Source organism: Anguilla anguilla, chromosome 10, assembly GCF_013347855.1.
Source record: "Anguilla anguilla isolate fAngAng1 chromosome 10, fAngAng1.pri, whole genome shotgun sequence".
NCBI lineage: Eukaryota > Metazoa > Chordata > Actinopteri > Anguilliformes > Anguillidae > Anguilla > Anguilla anguilla.
The window spans coordinates 5,881,960-5,907,871 of NC_049210.1; the positions used below are offsets into that span (position 1 = coordinate 5,881,960).

At 45.3% G+C, this 25,912-nt stretch overlaps 1 protein-coding gene across 1 annotated transcript in view; it reads right to left on the reverse strand.

Moving 5' to 3' along the window:
- kremen1 (kringle containing transmembrane protein 1) overlaps nucleotides 1–25,912 on the reverse strand; it is a 62,772-nt gene that overhangs the window by 26,068 nt on the left and 10,792 nt on the right. Inside the window, exon 2 of the mRNA XM_035435644.1 lies at nucleotides 10,941–11,103. Within this exon, the coding sequence (XP_035291535.1) occupies nucleotides 10,941–11,103 (163 nt within the window). The remainder of the gene's footprint in view (nucleotides 1–10,940; nucleotides 11,104–25,912) is intronic.

Sequence of the window (25,912 nt, forward strand, 5' to 3'; positions counted from 1 at the left end):
GCAGTTTAATTGGGGGTCGAGGGCCCTTGCCTCTACAGAAAGCTCGGCTTCCTATCTGGGGGTTTAATGCGATCTTTACTCCCCCCAGCCCCCAGCTCCCCCACTGAGCCACAATTCCTCCATGCTTTTCAGTGGAGTATTTTATTGGGCGTAATAAAGATGAAATATGAAGGCTATTAGGCCTTTCTGCATACTGCCAGTCTTTCCTTTAAAGTGAGACAGCGCATGGAAAACCAACAATGGGGACACGGAGTTTAATAACCCCTCCTCTGGCCCGAAAAACACCCCTCCCTCCATCCCTCCATCTCTCCCTCCTCCCTCCCTCCGTCTCTCCCTCCTCCCTCCGTCTCTCCCTCCCTCCCTCCCTCTCCTCCACATCCGAACCTGGCAGTAAACGGCTGTAAAGGCACTGCAGGTTTCTGGCCTGAAAAGCGTCCACCTGCGCCTGGATCCAGGCCAATTCCCGGGTTCGAAAATCCCCGCTGGCCGCCTGGGGGGGGGGATAAGCTCTGCTCTAATGCTTGTGATTCCCCGCTGACCGTTCACACCAGGCTGAAAAAAAGGGCCTCTTCAGATTTAACTAAGATCCAGCAGCTCTCTGTTACTGCACTGGTCCAGCTCTGCGGGGATGTCAGGTATTACACACTAACAGGTGTCTTCTGATCATATACCCACAGAACATTATGGGCAGTGCCCCAGAGCAGAAGTACAGGCCTTGAGGGGGTGTGCTGTTTCACTAGTGACTGCAGAAGGCCTGACAGTCCTAACAGAATGGAATATACTCTAAAAATGTGTGTGTGCGCCTGTGTGTGTGTGCGTGCGTGTATGGTGCGTGCGTGTGAATACACAGGCAAATATGTACTGTATTTACCATTTTTATGTATTGCAACACATTGCACTGCTGTGAAATACTGCACATTTTTGATATATTTAAAACATATTGCAGCGTATTCCGTTTCTGCTGGAGATCCCCAAAATGACCCACAGGTGGCAGATTTACACTGGGTACATCCGACTTTCTCCGGGTTCTCTGGGCTCCCACACAAATCAAATCAAATCCCGGCTCAGAGATAACGCTCATCTACAGGAGCAGAGGGGCACAGTTTAAAAAGGCGAGTATCGCACTGTAAGTCCCACAGGGGGGAAAGGCCATCCTTCCAACAAATCCAGCCAGATTAGGCAAACTAGTCGTCTCCTGCATGGTGAGCTCCTGTCCTTGTTCTGTTTGAAACGTACATTCTGTTTCTGTGTACGACCAGCTTACGTTCCAGCCCCATACATCTTAAGCTCTGTAAGGCACTATGAGCTACAAATGTACAAAGACTTTGATACAATTATTACTATTATTATTATCATTATTACTATTTTTATTAGGATCGGTTTGAGCGATGTAAGGCGCTGGAGAGAAGGCAGAAAGGCGGGCAGCTCTGCGGGGGTGAGGGGGCGGAGTGACCCGCGGTGGGAACACTCAGCGGGGCGGTCCCAGGCCGTATATCAGCGTGCGGGGGTCCCGTCTCCTGACCTTCCCGAGCGGAAGGTCAACACGGCCCGGCTCCACCAGGCCAAGCCAGCGCTTCGGGCCCGACCGCATTGTCCGCGGGGCAGCCCCCTCTGCGCTCCCCAAAACATCCATTCTGCGCAGCGCACACGGACACAGGCGGGGCGGAGGGGAGATACGCACGTATAGACATACACACATGCATGCAAATACGCACACATGCACACACAAACACACACACACACATGCAAATGCACACATACACACGCATGCAAACATACAGAACACATGCACACACACACACACACAAACACACAGACACATACACACACACACATGCAGGCACGCACACACACACACACACACACACGTATGCAGACATACACACACATACAAACAGACACACACACACCCATATGCATGCAGGCGCACACACACACACACACACATGCACTCACACACACGCACACACATACTCACACACACACACACACACGCACACAAAAACAACTCCGCCCAACACCCCCCCCCCCCCCCCCCCCTCTGAACAGCATGGAAAATACCAGGCAGGAAGAATCAAGGTAATGATAACAAAGCGTAAGAGGTACACACAGACGGCATCTCTCATCTTCGCATTCCCTCCCGCCAAGAAGCTGACAGACGCCGCACTTATGCTGATGAGCGAGCGAGGCGCGGGATCAATCAAACCGCACTGCGCTTTTATCCCCGGCCCCCAGAAAAAAACGTTTCACATATTTTTATTTTCGAAAAAACCTCACATTCATTTTAATGTCAGTGTCGCAGTCTGTCCCGCTCAGCAGCGTAACCAACAAAAATCAAACGATAAATTCATTTTTAAAAATTTACTTCGTTGAATATCAACAAGCTTCTTGGTTAGTCTCTAATTTGCTCAGGTAAATTTAGTTGTGCACCTATTAAGTTTAATAATCACGCAGTTAGGAAACCTGATAGAGGCATCCACAGAACATACTCCCTAAATCACCGGCTCTTAAACTTTTTAAATATTGAGACCCAAATCGGAAACACTTTATTTACTGGGACCCAAATGAGAAATTTAGTACCTTTCAGCGACCCATCAAATACACACCCCAGCACAGGCTAGTGGACCACAGATTCATCCTGGGACCGACCTCACATACTCCCGCAACTCGTTTTGGGTGCCGACCCATAGTTCAAGAAACGTTGCCCTAAAAACTGTTAACATCCCCAAGCATGTTTTTTTTTTTGCACAGAACCCTCTGGATTAAGATAACCCCTAAAAGGAATTGTAGAGGAACAGCTCTGTATCTCTTCCCTTCCTGTGAATCACAATTTTTATTAGCATTGTGGTCCCCAGTCAAGGTTTCCCTGCTTTATCAACTGTGGCAGGACAGTCACCCAAGAAGGCCGCATCTTCAAAGCGCTCTTTCTCAAATTTACGACAGAGGCTTCAGAAATTTATGCTAAGGGGGACAAACTTTGTGGAGGAGCAATAATGAACATTTTGGTTATTAATGTGTTCGTGTCATAACTTTGGCAGTTACTCCTGGTGACTCCCCCGAACTTAATTGCTGTGACACCGTGTGTTTAAATCCGCACTGCCGAAGCAGAAAGATGGAGGGGGTAAAAGTTCAGGACGCGGAAAGTCATCTCTCCTGGCAAGTGCGGTGGCAAGACAAGTCTTGGGGTTTAATAGGAATTGGGAGGAAGTGACATGGAAGAGTTTGGCTCCAGGAAAACTTTCACGCGTAACTAGTTTCTCATCACGAGTGGCTGAGCAGCAAGGAACAGAGGGATGAAATGAAAGTGCATGTCTGTACTTCAAAACTTCAAGCCTAAAGAATCTCCAACCTCCAACCTGACAAAAAAAACTTTTTCTACAAGTCTAGACAGTCTTTATGAGGAAGCCTCGTCAAATATTGACATTTAACACTAGGAGCGCCGGACCATTTCCTGGCATTCAAATAACTTTTCGCGCGGCCAAGGGTCAAATGACACATTAGCCTTCAAACTGGAAATATTCGCATTGTTCGCTAGATGGCGCTTATTAGACAGGAGCTGACAAAGGTTGCCAGCCCATTGTCCTAATGAAATATTTGCGAGATTTTAGACTGTCAGAGTATCAGAGTAAGTTATGTTTTAGTTACGGCTCGGCATTCTAGTCAACACATTGTTGCAATATAAATGTATTTAGAATAAACAGTATGTCTGTATGAAAAGCTAACAATAAACAGATTGTAGGGAGGTCAAACCTGTTTTTCAAAAAACAAATTTGACAGTTTATTCTTCATGCATAATATCATAAATGCTAATAATCAAATAGGCTAACAACATATAAATCGCCAATTTGCTAAAATTAGCCGCTTCCCTCCGCATGTGATCACTGATCGCTCTCGTTGGAGGGAAACGCATCATCACCCGTGCGAATTTTAGGGTCGGGTTTTCTGTTTTATAAAAATACATGTAAAAAATATTGTCGTTCAAACGAGTTTTTTTCCGGTGACCAGAAAACATGTAGGCTAGGCTACACTGGCAAGCAAGTCATAGCTGGCTGTGACTATTCGACTGGGGATTCGAAATCCAAAGTCTCTTATTCATCGTAGACTAATTACAAAAAACACCCATTCGTAACACTGAATAATACCGCACTGTACATAAGACCATAGCAAATATATACATGCAAGAATCCTGTTGTTCAAACGAGTTTTTTCCGGTGACCAGAAAACATGTAGGCTATACAGGCAAGCAGGTCATAGCCTAGCTAGCTGTGACTATTCGACTGGGGATTCGAAATCCAAAGAAGTCTCTTGTTCATCGTAATTACAAAAAACACCCATTCGTAACACTGAATAATACCGCACTGTACATAAGACCTTAGCAACCAAGTGGAATTTCAAAACTGATTATCGCTTCAGCGCACACACAAAGTCAAATTGAGATAGCAACAAAGTAAAAAGACGAGACACCTGTCTTCAGTAATTTGCTTTATTAGATCAAAAAGCATACAGCACATTGTTAGGAAGTTGAAACGATTTTGAAAATATAACGTTAGCTAAATATATAGCTAGCAAGTTGAATTATTTAGAATCACCCCGCAAATCAATAAATAAACATTAGCAATAGAGCTGCTGGTAATGCGGTAACGCCGTCAGCATTCAAGACAGAGCTTGGGTTGCATTTTTGTACATTTGCCGCAGACAAGTCGTTTACACTTGTCACAGATATCACAAGTTTTGTTCCCTCCACATCTGGATACCTGGCAGCGTTTTCTTTTTAGTGACCGCTCTCGCTGTGGTGTGTTGGGGGTTTCTGGACTGCAGAGGGGCGCTAGGACGGTACGCCGCGGAGCTGCCTTTGCGGTCATGTGATTTGCACGCAACTCCTTGGCCAACTCAAGAATAAATCTTCTCCGACTAATTGTTTTGTTCATGCATTGCGTGTACAAAACATGGGCGTTGATTGCAGCCAGATCCAAAATGTTGTAAAAAACGGCAACTGGCCAACGACGACTGCCCCCCTTGACCGAATACAGCCGTGCCATCTGGTCCAAAACATCCACTCCCATTTTTGTTGCGTTGTAATGGGCGATGGTTTCTGGCAGTTTTTTGGCATCAGTGTCGATCGATACGGTTTTGTGCATAGTGCTCAAAATGCACACATTTTTCTTGGGCTTGCACTGATAAACCGTAAGTGTAGCGTGTCCAGCTCTCCAGATCGTGGTGGAAAATCTCTCTTGATTTTGTGCCTTCGCAGAAGGGGGCACTTCTCTCCTCTTTTTGTTCATGGTACCCACCAATGTAGTTTTTTTTGCGTGTAGATTGTTCGCCAGGGCAATCGATGTGAAGAAATTGTCCGAGGTTATATTTCTTCCTTTTCCGACGAAGGGTTCCACAAGGCGCATGACCACATTGTCAGCTAATCGTTCACCGACAGGCCTCGCCTCATCTTTCCCAAGGTATGGGAAAGCGTTCAGCATGTACTTCGTTTCAACGTCGGCTGCTATCCAGAACTTTATCCCAAATTTATCTGGTTTAGTAGCAATGTACTGCGTGAAGCGGCACCGCGCTTTAGTTGGGAACAACTGCTCATCAACAGTTATGTTTTCTCCAGGTGTGTAACACGCAGTACTGTTGCTTACAAATTTGCTCCATATTTCGGAAATAATGGCAAATTTGTCTTTCTCAAGACGTGTTGCCCTTGTGTCCTTGTCATCAAATCTGAGATAGCGCATGATGTCCCGAAACCTTTGCCGCGACATAGTTTCATTGAAAAATGGATTTCCCAAGTCTGAAGACCAAAAGTCTTCTAAATTCATACTTTTACCGCCAGTGATGCCTCGTAAATACAGCAGTCCCACGAAAGCTTTCAATTCGTCGACTGACAGGTCCCAGTTTTCTGCACCATTTCTGTGGGCTTCTGCCACAGTATACTTGACAATCTGCCCCCACATCAGAATGTCAATCAGACATAGCAGACTGCTCAGCGGACTTACAATGTTCTCCTTGGCGCACCGTGTGGGCCCAGCCTTTTCCCGTAAGATATTGCAGGATGGTGCTCTGCCCAGAGCATTACCAGCAGTCTGTTCGACCCAAACTGTCCCATCGTTTGCCCTTTCCTCTCTCTCTGAGACAAACTCAGTCGTAGTCGCAGTCTCAGTTTCAACTTCAGAATCAGATTCAGAAGCTGAATCAAATTCAATATCCAGCTCCAACTCCTCATCGCCCGAATCCATTTCATTGGCATCCTGAATCAGGTCCAAAGCTTGCTTGGCAGAGTATCTCTGTGGTCGTGTGTTCATCTTGGCAAGCGATACCAAACCGAACTGGTCGCCGAAATAATCATGCTTCTCTTTTATAGCCATATTTTCGTAGCCCAATAATAATTTGAATAGAAATTATTATAACAGCCCCGCCCATGCCATTATAGTTTCAGGTGTGAGGGGCGTGGTGTGGTGCGTGAAAAGTAAATTCCTTGATAGGATGTAACATCCATAACATGTTACATTAACAATCTTTTCGATTAAAACTTTGATAATTATGTAGATGCCTAAATGTGAATACTCTGCGTAAAAATTAAAAAAGTTGCACATAATAGCAACATCTGCAAACGTGTAGGATATCTGTTTCCATTGTGTGGTATTTTAACATGGATGCATTTCATTTTAACCCTTATATAAATTTTTCCACTTGCATAACTATGTAGGACTATGATTTTCGTTTGTGTAGGAATACAAACGAAATTCACATGCATTTTAGAGAGATGATAACGAAACGATCGCAATATTTTAAATATTTTAAAAGAATATAAATAATGATACATTTATTCCTGGTTATTTGACGTGATTCTTGCTTGGGCTGTCAATCCTATGATAGTGTAAGAAAATTGTTCATTACATGTGCCGATCATTAGTAACATTAGTGGTAGCGACCTGTTTCTCCCGATTGGTAACTGTAAATGTATTGCTGAAAGTGGAATAGTAATTATGTGGGCAATTAGTTTCATAAACTCCATAAACCCTATCAATGATTGCGTGGACATGGTAAAGCACAGAGACGCCTATATTCCCACGCAACGCATCCCGATAGTTTATGCATGTGCTGTTGCATCTACGCAGACAGCGTGAGCAGTCTTCTAACACAGTTCCTAACGTGCAAGGCTCTAATTTTTGAATATGAAACAAGGTCCGAACCTATTATGACTAGAAATAAGTAAAACTTAAAAAACAAGTAAAAATGTGACACTTGTATCTTTGTTTTGGGCATTTATCTTTTTACTACTCAGTAGGCCTAAAAGGCCTACTCATGATAATAGCTTCAAAAAAACTACCAGCTATTCACGCACGATCGTTCACGCTCATCCATTGAATCGTCCCTCACCCCTCCCCCAGCACCAGAATACTGAATTCTTTAGATGCCTTTAGCGAAACCAGAGCTGATAGTTTTTTCTCTATGGCCCCGAGTCAAACCCAGTAGGTGTGAATGTTCAGCTTCGCAGAGGGGTGTGATTTTCTTCCTCTTCACGACACCAGTGATGGCGATTGGAGACTTCACCTCAATAGACCTAACTTATATTTTCAAAACCTACATTTTCAACTGTGAAAACAATATTTAAAAATTTCCATTCAATCTATGGATAAGCAAATGTATTTATTGATATCAAATCAATAAACAAGAAAATCTATATAAAACATTAGTAGGCTAAATGTTAATAGTAAACATAAAACATCAGTAATAACAAGCCCAAATCCGCAATAGCTGCGACCGCGCATGCATCCACAGGAGGACACTTTTGTGGACCAACTGACCAACAAACTAAAGAGCTGCTGGTCGCCTATATGCCGCGGAGTTTGTAAGCTTAGCTGCCTTTGCCATCATGTGATTTGACATTGCAAGTTCGGTCGATAGCACATTGCTCAAGATGCCGTCTCATCTTTATACGTGCATGCATGAATATGTGCTTTCGTTTCTAAGTAAGTGAAAAATTACGGTCAGCATAACCATGCTGTGCCATGCTTCGCTAAAGCATCTGAAGTTTTCTGTGTTCTCGGGTGGGGGAGGGGTGAGCGTTGAATGTCCCATACAGATCAGTGGTCTTACCCTTACCCTTAGATTGACATGTGAATGTCCCACTTGAGAATGGTTCACTTATGCCACGTGTGAATGTTTGAAAGTTGATATCTCTCCAGGGAGAGGTAAAATGTTCTATTTGTCCGGCACATAATATTATTATGTTATGTTAGCCTACTCAAAAATAATACAAGTATTTTGCTTAGCCGTAATTAGTTACGCTACAAAGTATGCCTTGTATTACTTTTAGTTACGCAACAATCTCTCGCTCTTGCTTATACTTTTTTCTACATTTTTATTCTTTTTTTTCTATTTAGTTTACTGTTTTAAAAAAAAGATTTTTATTACTAGTTTACTCAACGGAATAACAGCATACACCACACGAACACATCACAAGACACTTCACATTTGAGAAATCATTTTTGATTGTAGGCTATGTAATAGTTACATTTATTGTTCTCTCAAGTAGCCTAAAGGTTAATACTATGTTTTTAAAAAATTGTGGAGTTATACATAATAGCAACTGCAAAGCCTAGCCTAACCGGACATCGTGTCACCACTCGCGTGCTTCCACAATGATTTTTTCCCCCCAAAACCTTTACTCCCTGAAACGAATGTCCCCTATTTCCTGGTCCCTCAAAAGCCAAATGTGTCACGTCACATTTTTACCTCACAGAAAATAGGATATGATACAGCTATAATTTTTTTTAGCATATTGTGTGTGTGTGTGTGTGTGTGTGTGTGTGTATACATCAACGAGCAATGTATGCTTGATCAGAACTCACAGAAAGTCCACTGATAACAAGTGCACTAAATAAACGTAATCCGTCTGGGATAAATGCATAGGAAATTTGCCGAGGGAACCGATGGCAGAAGAAACGTCCGAGTTGGTGTACAAAAAGACGTCTTCACTGAAACACTCTATAAATAAACTAATTAACAGCCGAAACAAACCATGACTAACTATAAACTAACAAACTACGCTATGATTCAAATATATTTTTATCATGCTGTATTGTAGTGGTTTCTTTATTTTAGATTGTTTTTGCAATAGTGTTACAGTTTGTAGTCCTAAAACCCGGAAGTAAGTTGGCATTGGGTTCTCATCAGATTTCTCCCGTGGGGATTTAGTTTTCTGCCGAAAGTAAGGTTTGTGGTGAACGTAAGCCTAAATGAGCTTCACGATTGTTTGTCAACCGTGGATTTCTAAGCTGTCATGTGCTTTTGAAAAGTAGGCTAAGTTTCTATATTGAAACTACAAGAGCGGTCACATTTTTGCAATAACCACTCTTGTTTTACTAGCTCGCATGCACGCTGAGCGTCGAACGCTAAGCGTGAGTGAGCGGCGAACCCATAGAACTCGTAAAACAAAACGTGAAACTGTTTTAGGCATAAATTAACCATAGGTCTTATTTTCGGAAGAAAACTAAATCCCTATTGGAAAAATGCATTGGCAATCTGCCGAGGGAACCCATGGCGGAAGAAACGTCCGGGTTGGCCTACAAAAAGACGTATTCACTGTAATATTCTATGAATAAACAAATTAACAGCCGAAACAAATAGCGCTTCGAATATATTTTTATCTTGTTATATTGTAGTCGTTTCTTTAGCTTAGATTTAGTTTTTTCAATATCATACGCAGCATTGTTGTTGTACGTGAACGTGTCGCATGCAGCCATTGTGCACGAGAATGATAATGCATAAAATTGAAAAAAAAAAATTTGTTTATGCATTTGAAGACGGATCAATTTTATTTTAACCCTTATTTAGAAATTTCCACTTGTATAATAACTGTAAAAATAAAATGTAGGGCTATGATTTCAGAACACAAGGGAAAGGCATAGGCATAAACAAATGATCACAAAACGAACGCAATAGCCTATAAAAATATTTTTTAAGATCACATATTTAAAACATTATATAATGTATTATTCAAAATAAACATAAACAAATATTTCTAATAACAAAATAAATAAAACATTCGTACAAATATAAATGCGTGTCCACCGCGATGAAAAGTATATCCTTGCGCCTCCTGGTGTGGTGAAGGAAAACTGACTCCTTAGTCTGAAGACGGCCGTAATTTAACAACATTGTTATAACACACACGGAAGTGAAATAAGGTGCTTTTAACATTTTCCAAACGGGAATTTGACATTCCTACTACGCTGGTACGTAAAGAACAAATATTTAGGAAAAGTCAGTGAATGCGGATGATGTAGCTTGCTAGTAACTAAATGAAAAAAATCCTAAACTCCGAAATATCTCAGTGACAGGTCAAATGACCTGTCACAGCGCTCCTAGTGTTAAATCACCCTCCATGTTTTCTACAGCGAACAGCGCCACACTACCTGCAACAGTAAACATTTCTCATCACCATGATCTTCTGTTTCGGTCAGTGTAAAAAAAAAGTCAGATGGTAAATGGTAAATGGACTGCATTTATATATCGCTTTTATCCAAAGCGCTTTACAATTGATGCCTCTCATTCGCCAGAGCAGTTAGGGGTTAGGTGTCTTGCTCAAGGACACTTCGACACGCCGAGGGCAGGGTTTGAACCAGCAACCCTCCGACTGCCAGACAATCGGTCTTACCTCCTGAGCTATGTCGCCCCTTTACAGATATGTACAGATAATTGTACATATATAAATTCATATGTATATTAATGTCCTCTTAGTAATGAATCACAGGTACGTATATGGTATTGGGAATGCAATGATGCCCAATCGATGATTTACACTGTCACAAGATGTACAATTGCATGTTCATACAACTGCCCGTGGGAAGGACATTAGTTACACACTTGGGATTCCCACCACCCAGCAAGCCCTCCATTAACACAGAAACACAGAACACAGAGTAGGGCTGTATTCTAACCTGCAGTAGTTGTGGGAGCCCAGTCCTCCTTCTCCATTAGGGTACTTGAGGGTGTTGTACGGGTGCTGGAAGGTTTCGTTCCAGAAAAGGCAGGGCTTCCCGCCCAGAAGACAGGTCTGGTTCTGGCGGCCTCTGTAATCCTTCCCATTGGCTGTGTAACATTCTGAAGAAAAAAAAAAAGAATCGCTCAGTAATCTGGGAATGAGGGGGGGGAGGGGCTCTAATATTGTTACTGACTAAACAAGAACATTTCCAACAGTTCCAAGAATAGTCCCGTGAGGAACGCCAAAACATTCTGAAAAACAGCTTTGTCGAGAAAACCTTTGTAAAAGCAACAGAGTGAGCTGGGGACTTTGCAACCACAAGGATTACAGAAAACAGCCACATTAATATATCAACATCAAATATTCACTATTTAATATATTCACACTGTCTGCCAGTGCCTAAATTCTTGGTTATGCTGCACATGACAAAGGAAATGATCAGCACTGCTTCAATTCCTGTCCACCGGTATTGTCGCTTGATTTCACACAAAGAAAAACACCAGGCGAGAAACAAAACAAAAAAGGGAACAATTTGCATTTGCCATGAATATTAACCATGCGAATGACCGCCATCCGCAGAACCGACAGCCTTCCCCCCGGGGTTCCTCAAACAAAATGAAAAAGCAAAAACAAAAGAAAACCAATTTTGATAAGTCGAGACAGAAGAGAATTAAACAGTTCAGGGCAGCATCTGAAGAGCACGCTCAGTATCTTCCCAATAACTTCAGCGGGGGGTACTTTTTTTTTTGTATGTGTTTTTTTTTTTGAGTAGGGCAAAGAATGGCTTTGAGCCCTGTCAGAGGTCTCTGCTCAGCAGAGGGTTCTCCTTATCCAAAAACGGGCCTGTCTTCTATCTCCCACAATCAGATTACAGGTTAGCCCGTCGAGTAACTGTATATCCCGAAGCCTCTCAGCTGCCTCCCCCCTTTGAAGAATCCAAAAACTTAATCAGGAAGAGATAGGCCCGTATTTTTTTCTATAGCACAAAAAGCAACATATTGTACGCTAAATCAAAAACAGTTCATCTCTCTCTCTCGCGGATTCCAATGTCTCATTACATTCCTCTGCGAAACAAAAAAAAACAAAAAAATAGTCGTTTCAAGTGTCAAAAACAACTGAAGCCGGCTGATTTACGCTGTTCGGCTCAGACGAGGCCACAGCAGACGCGGTCTGGTCGCGGAAGGCGCTCGCTATCCCGGAGATCAGCTTTCACAAAGCAGAACTACCTGCTCGAAAAAAAAAAACCGTGACCCTTTTATAATGCGCACTTTTCAGGATGCAGGTCCGTACACGGTCGAATCATTCCTAAACGGAAACTTCTGGTTTTTAACCCCGGCGCTAAAGCCGCGAAAATTTACTCAAATTTACTTTTTCGTCCGGTTAAAGCCGTTAATATAAAAAGCGAGGGGTTTACTCACGGCCATTCTTTGAATTCTCCCCTTTGAGTAAGCGCGTATTTAAACGCGACCGTTTAACCCTCGCAGCGCCCTTTCTCACCGCACCTGAGCACGCTCGCGCCGGGGCGGATTCATCCTGTCGTTTTCTCGCGTGCGAGTCCTCAGAAGGGTCCCCCGGGGGTGGGGGGGGGGCTGACTCAAACCTGCTTTGCGTCTAAGCCCCCCCATGCCTCAGAAGAAAAAGCCCTTTTAAACTTTGCCCCCGGAGGCCAGCTACCGCGGCGGCAGCTTTGAGCCGCTCGTTAGCGGGAAGCCCTCGGACACGGGCCGCTCGAAGAGGGAGCGCGGCGGTCGGCCTCGTCCGCGTCGTGACTGGTTCCCAGGCCGCGCGCGGTACGCGAGTCGCCACGCACCGCCAATTAGCCTTCCCGGCTTAAAAAGGACCCTGCCTGTATTCTTCATGGGGAATACCCTTATCCTCCGGTCTATAAAAAACTACTGCGAAACCGACAAGGAAAACAGTTACTGGCTGGACCTTAGGATAAATAAATAAAAACAGTGATTTATCTGTGAGTGCTCGGTTGTTGGGTACAGGGGACAGGGCCACATGCCTGGCACCGATGCCTCCCTGGTCTCTGCCATGTCCAAACAGGGGAGGAGGAGGAGAAAATGAAAGCCAAGTGGACTCAAAGGAAGCCGCAGTTAAATCTAATTAAGCAAGGCTTCCAGGCCTTCCCATACGATTCCCCATGCCTCTTACGACTCCAGATTTTTCTTGGGGGGGGGGGGGGAAGTACCTTTGGTAGAGTACACTCTGTTTTCACTTCCCAACATTCCCAGGGCCGGCCTTCATTACAACATAAATCAGAAACTCACCGAAATTTCGGACTGGGACGAGAGACAGAGAGACTGTCTCTGTCTCTACCAGGCTCTCTGCAAATTTTCTGACAGACTGGCAGTTGTGTTTTTATTGTCTCTCTTGTTTTTTATGTGTCTTATATTTCCTTCACCATGAGCCGTGAGGACAGTGTCTTTAACATCCAGCACATCTCAGTACCAGTCTTTGTCAGAGTCAGGCAGACCTGTTATCTTGGTGGCATGTCAATCCTGATTTTCTTGAGACGTTCATTTTCACGTCTGCTAAACACATGGATGTGCCCTGTTATTGACAAAGAAGAAAATAGCGCACGATAGTTTCTGAAATATTGCCCAATAGATTATTCTGCCGGTTTTACGATGATGCTTTTGTTTTTACTGAAGAGGGAATTCCAGTTCTTACTTGTGTTTGAAAGGAAGTAGCCCCCCTACCCACAATGCTTTAAAAATAACCACAGAGCTCCTTACCTGACCCTATGAGGTAACCACTCTGACTCCCTTTGGGACTCTATGGTACTAACATTTCATTTTACTTAGTACCTTTAGCGGTTTTGACCGCTCAATCAATTTCCCGCCAAGAGAGAGAGTCCTTTAAGATTTTAATTAAAGTCACTGAAGCACTCTTCTTCTCTGTTTCTTTTTTCTTCTTCCCCTGAGCTGTTTCTCGCTGACGGGGACGCCGCTGGTGAGGAGGCGGTATTGAATTCCCGTGATCACGGTGGCGCTCGGCTTTACTTTAAAAAACCGCTCTTCTCATTTAGCGATTTAATTCCGCCACAACGCTGAAAGGCACGTCGGGGGAGCGTTGACGGGCGCGCTCGAAATGCGACTCTGCGAAGGAGCGATGCGGACTAATGGCACTGCGAAGCGTGTCGGGCGCTCTCCGAGGTCGCTCAGCCGGCCCTGCGTGCAAAACCCAAACGCCGCTCTTCGGGGCAGAGCCATTTTGAATAATGCAAACACGCTTGTTGTGTCACGGTACACTCAGGACAATTGAAGGGCAGTCATGCATCAAAAGAGAATGTTTAATCGGGACGTTTGGGGGGGGGGGCAGAAAGTCACGATGCGGCCTATGACTCACGCCGCTCCTTGAGCAATCGCGGGGGTGTTCTGGGTAACCTCAGACTGCTCTGTTTGCTGTGCCAAACGCTCGTGACGCGAGCGGAACTCGTGTCCTTTACAGAGAACTGTGGTTGCCTGCTTTCTGAAATGATAAATACCCTCCCTTACACATGCCCAGTAGCACAAACGAACACTTTGTTATTTTGTGCTCGGTTTTTACGGAAAACCGGTAAGTTCAGAATCGCTTGTAAACGGACTGCAGGAAAAAAAAAAAGGTTCGGCCGAAAGGAGAAGCAATAAAGCACGCGCTACGGAAATGGCCCCCGCGCGTGACCCAATCATAAATGCCCGCCACTGTTTTCGCCGTTTTTATTTTCTCGCAGAACAGCCCTCGCGCTACGGCACTCGAAAAAACGCGCAGGGCCACCGCGCAGAAGAAGCAGATCGGGTGACTTCCGCGCGGGTCGCTCCGGCTCAGCGCATCAGATCACAGATCAAAAGGACGGCTCCGCGACTTTCGGCAAATGTTTACTCATCCCTAAGTACTGCGGAGCGCTCCGTTATGGCTTGCGCACACACCGCGTGCTGGCAGCCTCCTCTGCCCTGCGGCACAGTTAGGCAACGGGGCTTGTGGCGAAGAGGAAGTTGAGGTAAAAGAAGAAGAAGAAGAAAAAGAAAAAAAAGGAAAAATAGAAAAAGAAGGGGGTTATGGGCCGCCTGTGTTTTGCTAAAGCCGAAAACAGATGTGGTCCGAGAAATTTTTAAAAAAGCAAAAGGAAAAAATGTTCTTGTGGTGTGGCAGTGGTTGGAAGTCTTAGATGGTGGGGGGTGGGGGGGGGGGGGGGGGTGGGGGTGTGTGGTTGTGATGACCACAATGACAAAGACCCATTAAAAGATCAGCAGATCTCGGGGGTTTCCCCTCAAAGGGTCGCTCGCAGGGAGGGGTGCTGAGGCGCTGCCAGTCAGGTGCCAGGTGCTATTGCGCTGTTCGCCGATCACTCCACTCCGTCGCCACGGCAGGGCCAATCAGAAACCCTGATTTGAAACACAGCTGCCACCGCATTACAGCCCCGGGAAGTCCCGATCCAAAAATAGGAGGCATGAGGGCAAGCTTCCACCCTCCAGCCACCCCCCAATCGCACATTTTTAAGAAACGCTAAAAAAAGAAGAAAGAAAAAAGAAGCAAAGTGGTTTATTCACCAAGACTTCCTAACCCTGGTAATTACACGAGCCGGGACTGCTGTTAATTGTTTCCACGTTACAGCTTCAAACGTTCCCGCGTAGCATGGAAATCGGGAGAAGAGGCCTGTGGTCATGTGATCCCTACAGAACAAAAACAAACAAGCAAGCAAACAAAAGGCTACTGCCCAGAGCCGTGTCATGCTACGCTACGGCACTTTCAACAGACAGTTTCGCCAGGAAGCCAAAACTAAGTACTTGCTCACACTCTCTTAAGAAAGGTCTCCAAACGGCTCCTTACTGTCTCCTAGTTCAAGCGTTCTTTATCGGGCAAAATGGATAAATCTGGGAGCTTTGACACTTTTCACACCTAACCACAGTGGGTTAAATATCCACAATGAACTTTAGAAAACTTCCCCAATAGAGACAAGCTACAGAGCCCTTTTTTTCTGGGAGCGCATGCATTTGGGGGTAACAGCAAAAAGGTTTCTTGATGCCGAACTACCTTGTGGGTAGTTTTCACGCTCAAAACTATTATGTGCAGAGACTGGCTCGGAGAAGCACCCACTGAGGCTCGACTGTTTTGGTCCCAGTTCCTTTCATCTCCTGTCAAAATAGCAAAAAATAGTTTCTGACAGGGAATAGATATGGAAAGCATGTTCAAAAAGCAAAACATGATAGATTTCTTCTTTTCCCACTGCCAGGCCCCATCTTTTGCGGTGCTGTGATTGTGAAAATTCAAAAGCTCTCAGGAAGAAAACACAGAGGCACTCATTTTTGCCAGTTCCACCAAACTCGCGCGCGCACTGAGCTACTTTCGAAGGGCGCTAATTGGGTAAGGGCTGTGCGCATGTTCAGCCATTAAATATCACATAGACAAAATGTGTGGCTGAGTTTATGCCAATTAAACGTGTTTTACAAGTCTCTTGATTTAAAAAAACTATCCAGACAACCAACAAATGAAGGCCAGGGAATGTCCTGTTTTGTTATTTTTTTCCTGACAAACAATAACATCTGCATCAAACAAAGATAGTGCCTTTGAACCTAATTTGCAGCCAATGTAAACGACCGTGCTTTAAAAATCCCCTTCAGATAAGCTAATGTTTCCCATGCTTTTACAGGAACCTAATGGAGCGAAGCCATAAAACCGGTGGAAGAGAAGCCAGAAAAAAAAATCGATGAGAAGTTGAGGGGGTGACAGCAAACGTGTGTTTCGCTCATTGTGCTGCACCTCATTAACAGCACCAGTCCTGTATAAACAGTCAATTCTTTGCCTCTGGGGCACAAGAGATCCTTTGTTTGTACAGCTGATCAAGAGTTACTCAAGTTGCTGTTGAGTTTTTAACAAACATATTTTTGTAATTTTTTTTTTTAACTTTTTGTTTTTTACCTCCTTCACTGGTGGTGGAGTTTTACCAACCTCTCAGGTAGTGGATGTGGGGTAAATAAGCACCATTTGAGTTTGATAACTGGCTAAAACTTGAGACTGCTCTATTTTCAAAAGAGTTTCTCCATATATTGTCTCCGTGCAACGCTTGCTTGGACAAAAGTGAGCAAAAGTGAGAATCATTACACATCTCCACACAAAAACTCAGTCTAGGAGTTCTAAATCTCATGAAGCGTTAAATTTCTTAAACGGGCGCTTAATAAGATAATAACAGAGATAATGACAGCTTAAGCCGCCACGTCCCCTACGGTGGCCTGGCTCGGCGCCAACAAGAGCCGATACGTCCGAACGATTACGTCTTCACTTCGGGGACCGCAAACCGGTCCGGTCCGGATCGTTCCGGTTTCGCGTTCACCTGTGCGAAAGCCCCCCCCCCCCCACCCTCACCCCACCCCACCCCACCCCCCACCATCCCCCAGGCTACCGGAACAAACGGCTGGCACTGGACGCGAAAAGTGATAGTGGCACAAAATGGCCTCCGCCGGCGTGGCACGCAGCAATCAACGTGTCAGTTGCTCCTTTCTCAGCCGTATCCCCCTCCGAGGCTAATCGCGCTGAATTAGTCACGCTACGCGCCGCGACGCCAAGCACCGGATTCCAGTTGCTGTTAGCTGCGAAGGTGCCACCCGCTAATGCTAAGCGATAGCTAAGCCTCCAGGCAAGACAGGGGAGATGACAATTGAGAACTGAAGGCTTCCAATGCTGAAGCCCTGAGCGATTCTGGCGATAGACCCAGATGAACCACCTGCCCCCACCCCACACCCCTCCGCCCTCCCCCCCATCTCATTTCAGCAGTCTTGGTGCCTTCATCATCCTCCTCCTCTTGTGTCAGTTGCCCCGGTCAGTTGCCCCATGCTTTCTCGCAGTAGCCCAACTGACACCAAAGTATCGGCAGGGAGTCCATCGGAGCCTAAAAATAAAAAATAACACCTAAGCACCCATGCCCTTGCCCCCGCCAAAACACCTCCCAGTCTGGGCAACTCCTCGCCAAACCGTTCAGTAGCACCCATAATGCACGGCTGTTTCTCATTTTACCGTCATTCCAGCAATTTCATTCCGGTATTAATTTTTTTTTTTCTCACATTAACAAAAAGAGACTTAAGTAGTCATGCTGCCAAAAAAACAAGTGAACGCACGTTGCCAAAATGTTGTACTTCTGATGTCTTTCCTCTTTAAGTAAGATTACAGGACAAAACAAAAGAAATGCCCTAAGCTCCCATCCGGTGTAAAAATTACAGTTTGACTTGATTGATGCAGTCTGATTCATCAAATAAAGATATTTCAATGACAGGACAAAGAAAAAAGACATGTCTTTCTGAAAGTCCCTACAGGGGAATGTAGAAATATAAAGCAATACAGATACACCTCATTGAAAAAAAAAAAAAACTTGGGAGGAGGGGCACCACCAAGGATTTTGGGCCCCATTAAAAGATGTCATGTTGGGCCCCACCACCCCAGACCACCCTATCCCTGCACATTCACAGCACAGTTTTTTGAGGGCCCCTTGTCAGTCAGGGCACTTGGAATCATCCTAAACCCACCCGCCCCCCCCCCCCCCCCCCCCCCCACCCCACACATAAGGATCCTCTACTGGGGAGTTTGACCTCTTGAGAAAGATGGAAATGATGAGCCCAAGAATGTCAGAACAACAAGCAGCTGTGTTTTAAGACACGCCCACTTTCTTTCAACTCGGGAGTCTCATTGACGGGAAGAGGGGCAGCCGGACACTGAAAACTTTGAAACACTCACAGAGTTATTTAAGGAGAGGACTGCAGAGTCACAGTGACAAACGCCAGCCCATAAAGCACAAGGATCCCACATATCCGCAAACCACGCACAAAACCGCTTGCTCTTCAGGAATACCTCCCATTTTTTTTTATTGAAAACGCAGAAAAAGATTAGCTGGTTCATCGCCACCCCCCTCCCCCCCCATCGCCCACACCAAATCACTGTCTCCCCGGTGACAATGTTAAACGCCCTCATATGCCTCCCGGAAATGAGTTTCACCAGATTTTATTATTATTTATTTTTTTTATTTTTTTAAACCCCATTGAGATCTTTTTCAAGGGGGACCTGACATAAATGCAATTATAATAAACCACATCGCAGTGATGAGTCACATAAAAAGGGTGACAAGATTACAGCTCAATAATGTACCTATATACAGTGGGTAATCAAATCAACCAGGTTGGACTTATTGTTTACTCAATTCGCTTTCTCCCTTTAATAGCCCAGACAGTAACTTCCTGGGGACTTGTCTGCTTGACCTATTCAGAAACACCGGTTTTAAAAATATATATAAAACCATCAAAACTCTCCAGTGATCTGCATTTGAACTAATAACTGCCAAGCTGTCATTTCTATTGCAAATTATTCCATCTGCATACCGTTATTAATCCACCATTTGACTGCTCTTTAAGTAGTCGGGGTTTTTGATTTAAACAAATAAAACAGTAAAATCTCGGTACACAGGGTAAACAAAGTGTATTAATCCATTTCCGACAGCAAAGCACATCATCCCATTCAGTGTGGGAGGAGAGGGTGGCTGTTGCTGTTCTTCTCTAGACTTCAAGGCACACAATTAGAGGGTTCGGGACACATCCACAACAAATCATAAACTCCCCCCCCCCCCAATACAATTCTGTTATACAGAGGTGGGGGGGGGGGGGGAGAGGAACACTTTAGGGCCCCTGAACGCTGAGGTTCCTTTCAAGCTCCTGCAATTTTCTCGGCAAAGAGGCCTTTCGACCGGCGGCGTAACAGTCGGTTTAATTTACATTTCCTTTTGTGACGGAGAGGTCGTAAAGTTAACACTCGTAAAATTAGCGGCAAAGGACCAGAGAGAGAGAGATAAGGCCCGCGCGAAGGGAGCCTTTGGAGTTCCACATCCAATCCCAGCCGGCTACCTGCCGGGCCCTCATGCAGCTAAAAAAAAAAAAAAAGCAAACAAACAGCCAAAAGCGGGAGAGAAAGCAGTTCTTTAAAAAAAAAAGCACTGCTAATGTGTTTACTGGAGAATACCACATATGGGTTCTTATGATTGCATAAAACGCTATCAAAGCTCGACGACTCCAGAGGCATGTGGGCCGCGATGCGCGACATGGCGGCTCACTGTGCCTAATGGACGCTCACGCGCGGCGCGCATCGTGTGGGCGATGTTTTTAAACAGTGCGATCTTTCAAAAAAAAAAAAAAAAAATTACAATAACCGCCACTTTAAGATCTCTGATAAAACGCGCGCGCAGCAACAAAAACAGACGTTAATCGATGCCCGCCTGCCCACCGCATTCTTCCCCTGTTGTGTGCCACTTACGAAATAAAAGACGGGGGGGTGGTGCGGGGGGGAGGGGGGATGGGGGAGGGGGGGGCCGTCATTTAATCGGCAAAACCACAGTTATGTTTTGAGATGCATCCGATGTCGGGGAACGGCAAACACAAGCCTCCATTGTTCCGAAGCTCAGGCCTGTGGCATTGTGCTGGCTATTTTCACCCACTCATCCCACTCCCCCACCACCCTCCACCCCCCCCACCCCACCCCCCCAACAGTAATTCATCAGCGGATGTGCACCCACCCGTTTTTTGTGTCATTCGGTTATTTTGGTCTCGCCGGTCGCGTACGGCCTGGTCTTTAACTCGCCGTTGGAAGGCGGCAATTTGAGGCCCGGCATCAAAGAGACGCGTTCGGCGTTCCAGAGTCGACGCAGGTGCCTTTGAAGTCTTCCGCCGGGTGAGTCGTCGAGCCCGAGCGAACGCGGCCAAATTACAGGCCAGCGAGGCGGAGAGGTCCGACCCCTCGACCTCGAAAGCAGAAGGTTGTGTGTTTGAACCCTAGAGGTATTACACTGTTACACTGCTGCTGCCCGATAACTAGCGAACGAACAGTGTGTGAAGTATAATATACATATATATATATGCATATATATATAAAACAAGTAATGTATTTGTCTCCCTGGATAATGCAATTAATGTACTCTATACATATATATATATATATATACACACACACACACACACATATATAAACATACATACATATTGCATTCATGCTAAAAATTCATGTTAAACCAAGTTGCATTCTTCGTAGATTCACAAACGCCACTTGCCTGACAAGTGAGCACGCAACCAAACTGTAAATTATGCATGAGCAGCGCTGCATGATGGGTACTGTGCACTTCAAAGGATTCCCCCTCCAATAACAGCGGCGGCGGCGGCAGCAGCCAGTCAGATTCCACGATCGTCTTAATGTGCACCCGACTGCCGGGGCCTGGCTGCGGTCCCTTCGCGGGGAAAGAGCGCGGTCGTTCTGCGTGAACCAAAACGGGACGGTGCCGGATCGAAGTCACCGGGGCTCGCCGAATCGCCTCGGAGAGGTGAGACCACGGAGGGGGGGGGGGGCGCCCGCGCGCGCTCACACCTGTTTTAGATCGCCCCCCACCCCCCGTTCTGGCTCAGGTTTTAATGGCATGTGAGGAATGTTAATTGTACGGGGTTCTAGGTGGGTGTGTGGTTGCTCTCCGGGGCATGGTGTGTAGAGTAGAACAGGTTGGCCGTTCTGTTCTGGGAAAAGAGAGAGAGACAGACAGAGAAAGAGAGAGAGAGAGAGAGTGAGAGACAGAGTGAGAGAGACAGTGCGAGAAAGAGAGACAGAGAGAAAGTGAGAGACAGAGAGAGAGAGAGAGAGAGACAGAGAGCGAGAGAGGACAGAGGGAAAAGGAGGGGAGAGAAAGAGAGACAGAGTGAGAGAGAGACAGGGGACGAGAGAGGACAGAGGGAAAAGGAGGGAGAGAGAAAGAGAGACAGAGTGAGAGAGAGACAGGGGACGAGAGAGGACAGAGGGAAAAGGAGGGAGAGAGAGAGAGAGAGAGGAGTTTAGATAACACTGTGGGGCCCTGAAGAGAGAAGAATGGGTAGAAACCTGTCAACTCAATACGCTTCACTGGCCTGAAATCAATCAGGCATGCGTATTGAACAAGGGCACTGCTTTCTGTTCAGCTCATATTTAACATGGAGGCAACAGCGTAAAATATGTAGACACATTACAATTGCATTACAAACAAACTTAATTTTTAAAACAACCCTAAATTGCATTACTACAGAAAATAAACAGTCTTTATATATCTCATAAACGGCTTCAGCGTTTTGTGAAAAATAACGATACAGCCAGGGCTGGTAGACCTCCGGTCCGAAACGTGACACAGCGTCTGTGCAGTCTGTATAATTTTCCTTCGAATGAGCGATTAACTCTTTGTCAAGTTAATGACTCCGGTTATGCAACAAAAAAAAAAAAGGGGGGGGGGGGGGGGGGGGGGAATGAAAGTCTGTTTAAACAGAGAATTTCCTGTTTCACAGAAATAATCGTTCCTTTCACTGCGAGCTAGCGCTGGAGCGCTGGGACACTAATGTGACAATGGTGCAGAACCGAAATTCCTGGGTTGCGTGACACAATGGGGCCTGACCGACCCTGCAATGGGACTAGGTTACGACTGAGCGGCAGACAACTTGCTACAGCAATGAACGTAACGCCCAGTGAGCTGAAATCGTACTCCATTCTAAATTCTAAGACTTAAAATTGCTATAGGCATTGCACATTGAAAATGTGTAACGTTTCTGGAAACACTCTTCCATTACCTCATAGTGACACAAGGTGTGTAAGAACATGGAAGTGTAGACTCCCATGCAAGTGCAAGGTACTGTAACACACCTGGGGAAATTACCTTAAAGATTACCTTGAACATTAAAGATAGTGAAGACATAGTTCAGACAGCACTCACATTTTGCCCTCCTCTGTGTGGAATACTATCTACTTTTAATGGAATCCCTATCGTAGGAGGACAGGAGAGATTGCCCAGTAATTAGACAACGTTGCGTTTCTGTTGTATCCTGTACAAATGAAAAAAAAAAAATAGTACACATGCAACACGTATTACAATCTTCCGCAACACAATAATTCATTTTCATCTCTTTCACTGAAACAGAACAACGTGGCCATAAACATGATCTACAGTACATTGCAGTCGTCAATGCATGATTGGTATATTTGTGACTGTGTTTGTGTAGCAGAGTGCTACGTTTTCTTTTTTAAATGAGAGGATCCTCAGAGCTGGCCTGTTGGAATGGCTTTCATCAACGTCCGGGCGCATGGTTATTGTTTATCTATTTGGGATGATGAGGGAAATACGTTTCGGTAATGCCCCGAAGAGCCGTGCACGTGGAACTAATTCTGCGATGGAAAATTACCAAAACAGAAAGAAAACACAAATCGGATTTCAGGATAAAAAAAAATAAAAACTTGTTGATAGAGAAAGACACTTTTATTCAGCTATTACAACTCTTTTAAAAACTGGCAGCCCCCGATCTGTAAAATATCGCAAAACAAAAAGTTCAATATCACTCTTTGTTCACTTAAAGTTTCATAAACAACTTATTATAAATACATGAAGAGTTATGCATATTTAATGAGGGTCTTTTACACAAGGTAGAGGTAGACTACACAAAAAAGTGACTGATAAAATACCTCAGGGTGGATGAAACTGTCAGTATACCAGTGGAAAACTGAGGTAGCCACCTTTGGAGAAAGGCCACACGACTTGGGAGAGCACATAAGGGTAAAATGAAAAGCACGGATGACTCTCACTGTGGCTTTTGATTGGTTACTTTCCTTTGGGGGACCTTAGATGTTTAGAACATAAAAGAGATGGAAGAAAAAAGAAGAAAAAAAAACTTTTTCAGCACCATGGATCCAGATGATTGGAAAATTTCCCAGAAACCCCCATGACGGATGTCGCCATGGGAACGTTTTTAAAAAAACGGTTGGCTTTGTGCAGCCAGTGCACTACTTCAAGGCGTTCCTTGCCCTCGTGCGACCGCTCGGACGGCGAGATTAAAATGGCGAGCGGAGCTTTTCGCTAAATGTAGCGTACTGCCCATCACGTGTCCGAGTGGCGCCTCCAGCCAATCATTTTGAGCGGGGCCGAGCTGATGCCCGTTTCTCTGAGGCGACGCGGCGGGAGGCTTCGGAGAGACGGCCAACGCCTCCCGCGCCTGAGTAACCGTCAGGATCCTTCATCGTTTTCGTTTGTTTATTCCAAAACGCGCGGGGTTGCCGCGGCGGCTCGCGCCAGACGGGCACCCTCCAGGACTCCGAAAGCGTAAATAGAGCGTGTTCGTGCTATTAACCTCGCTCGTATGTTTTTGTCTGTCTCCGTAAATGACACATCTGCCACAACTCCAAATTCCCCCCGTTGTTCGTATCAGAGTCCATGCACGTTTAATCTGATATCGTCTGGGGAAAGTTCATTTATTTACTCATTTGTTTATTTTGGTTATCGCTGGTGCAGTGGGCTATTCGTCCTGCTGTTATTATCTTTCACTTTGCAAAAAAAAAAAATCTGACCTGGCCTTTTAAAGCGCACAAAAATAAAATTACAACAACAACAAAAAATAAAATAAATAAAGGACGTTTGTGCCCATTTAATCCCGCCGATTGTCGTTTCAGATGATAAAGGACAGCAGGTCAGACTTCCACTCAGAAGAGTCAGAAGAGAGAGGGACACAAGAACAATGAAGAAAGTACCGCAGTGTAATATAATGGACAGGGAAACTGGGCTTGTAACCTAGAGGCTGCTGGTTCATTTCCCAGGCAGGACACCGCTGCTGTATCTTTGAGCCAGGTACTTGACCTGAAATAGCTTCAGCATATACTATATGGCCAAAGGTATCTGGACACCCCTTGGTCTGGGGCTGTTTTTTATGGTTTGGGCTGGGCCCCTTAGTACCAGTGAAGGCAAATCTTAATGCTACAGCATACAATCACAGACAATTCTGCGTTTCCCTTTCCTGTTTCAGCATGGCAAAGGCCCCGGGCACACAGCGAGGTCCATACGGAAATGGTTCTGTTGAGAACGTTGTGGAAGAACTTGACTGGCCTGCAGAGCCCTGACCTCAACCCCATCCAACACCTTTGGGATCAACTGGAAAGCCAACTGTGAGCCAGGCCTAATCGCCCAATCAGTGCCTCACTAAAGCTCTTCTGGCTGAATGAAAGCAAATCCCTGAAGCAATTGCTTTAGCAGCAAAGGGTGGGGCAACTCCATATTAATGCCCATAATTTTGGATGAGATGTTGGATGTCAGGTGCCCACATGCTTTTGGCCATATAGTGTATATCCAGCTGTACCAACGGATACTGCAAATGTCGTGCATGCTGTTCTTGATAAGAGCACATGCTAAATTCCTGTAATGTAATGCACTTCTAGGGGAACCTTGTCAATAGCAAATGGCCCTTTTTTGTGCTCTTTCCCATTGGCACGCAGGCTCCAGGTCTCTGCCCTTTCACAGGGGAGCTGAGGGAGAGGGAGGCCACAGGGACACGGGGAGAGGAGGCCTCCTCTGTTTCGGCGTCGGCGTCCATGAGAACCGGACCCGCTTCACAAAGGTCCATTGAATCGAGACGGCGCTCCGGTTACAGGACCCCGTGCTGGCGGCCTCTGAGCAGCCCCCCTCTCGTCTCCGTTCGTTATCAGCGATCGTGGGACGGACGGACGGACGACAAAAAAAAAAATCGGCTCTCCCGATAGGCTGGGTTATGCCCCACTGCGCCAGGTAGGTTAGGGTTTGAGGCATGTTAAACCACACAAACTCTCACGGGGGGGGGAAAAAAGTTTGAAAGTAAGAGCAGCCCAAGATGGCATAAATATTGTACGGATTGTGATGTCCGGATGCAGAACAGCTATAAACTGCCTCGTTATTGCTGTGTGATTTATTTGAAGGCACTTTTAATCTGTGACAGCACACAGCACAGGGGTGATTTCCAAACTCCATAATGAGTCAGAATCACAAGTTTGGATGAGTTATAAGGCACAACGTCTGATTGTTCAAGGCCCATGAAATACTACCAAAAATATTCCTGTATGGTCTACAGCAGACTATACGTTCACAGCAGCCCTGATTAAAGTCTTTTTTCTTGCCTT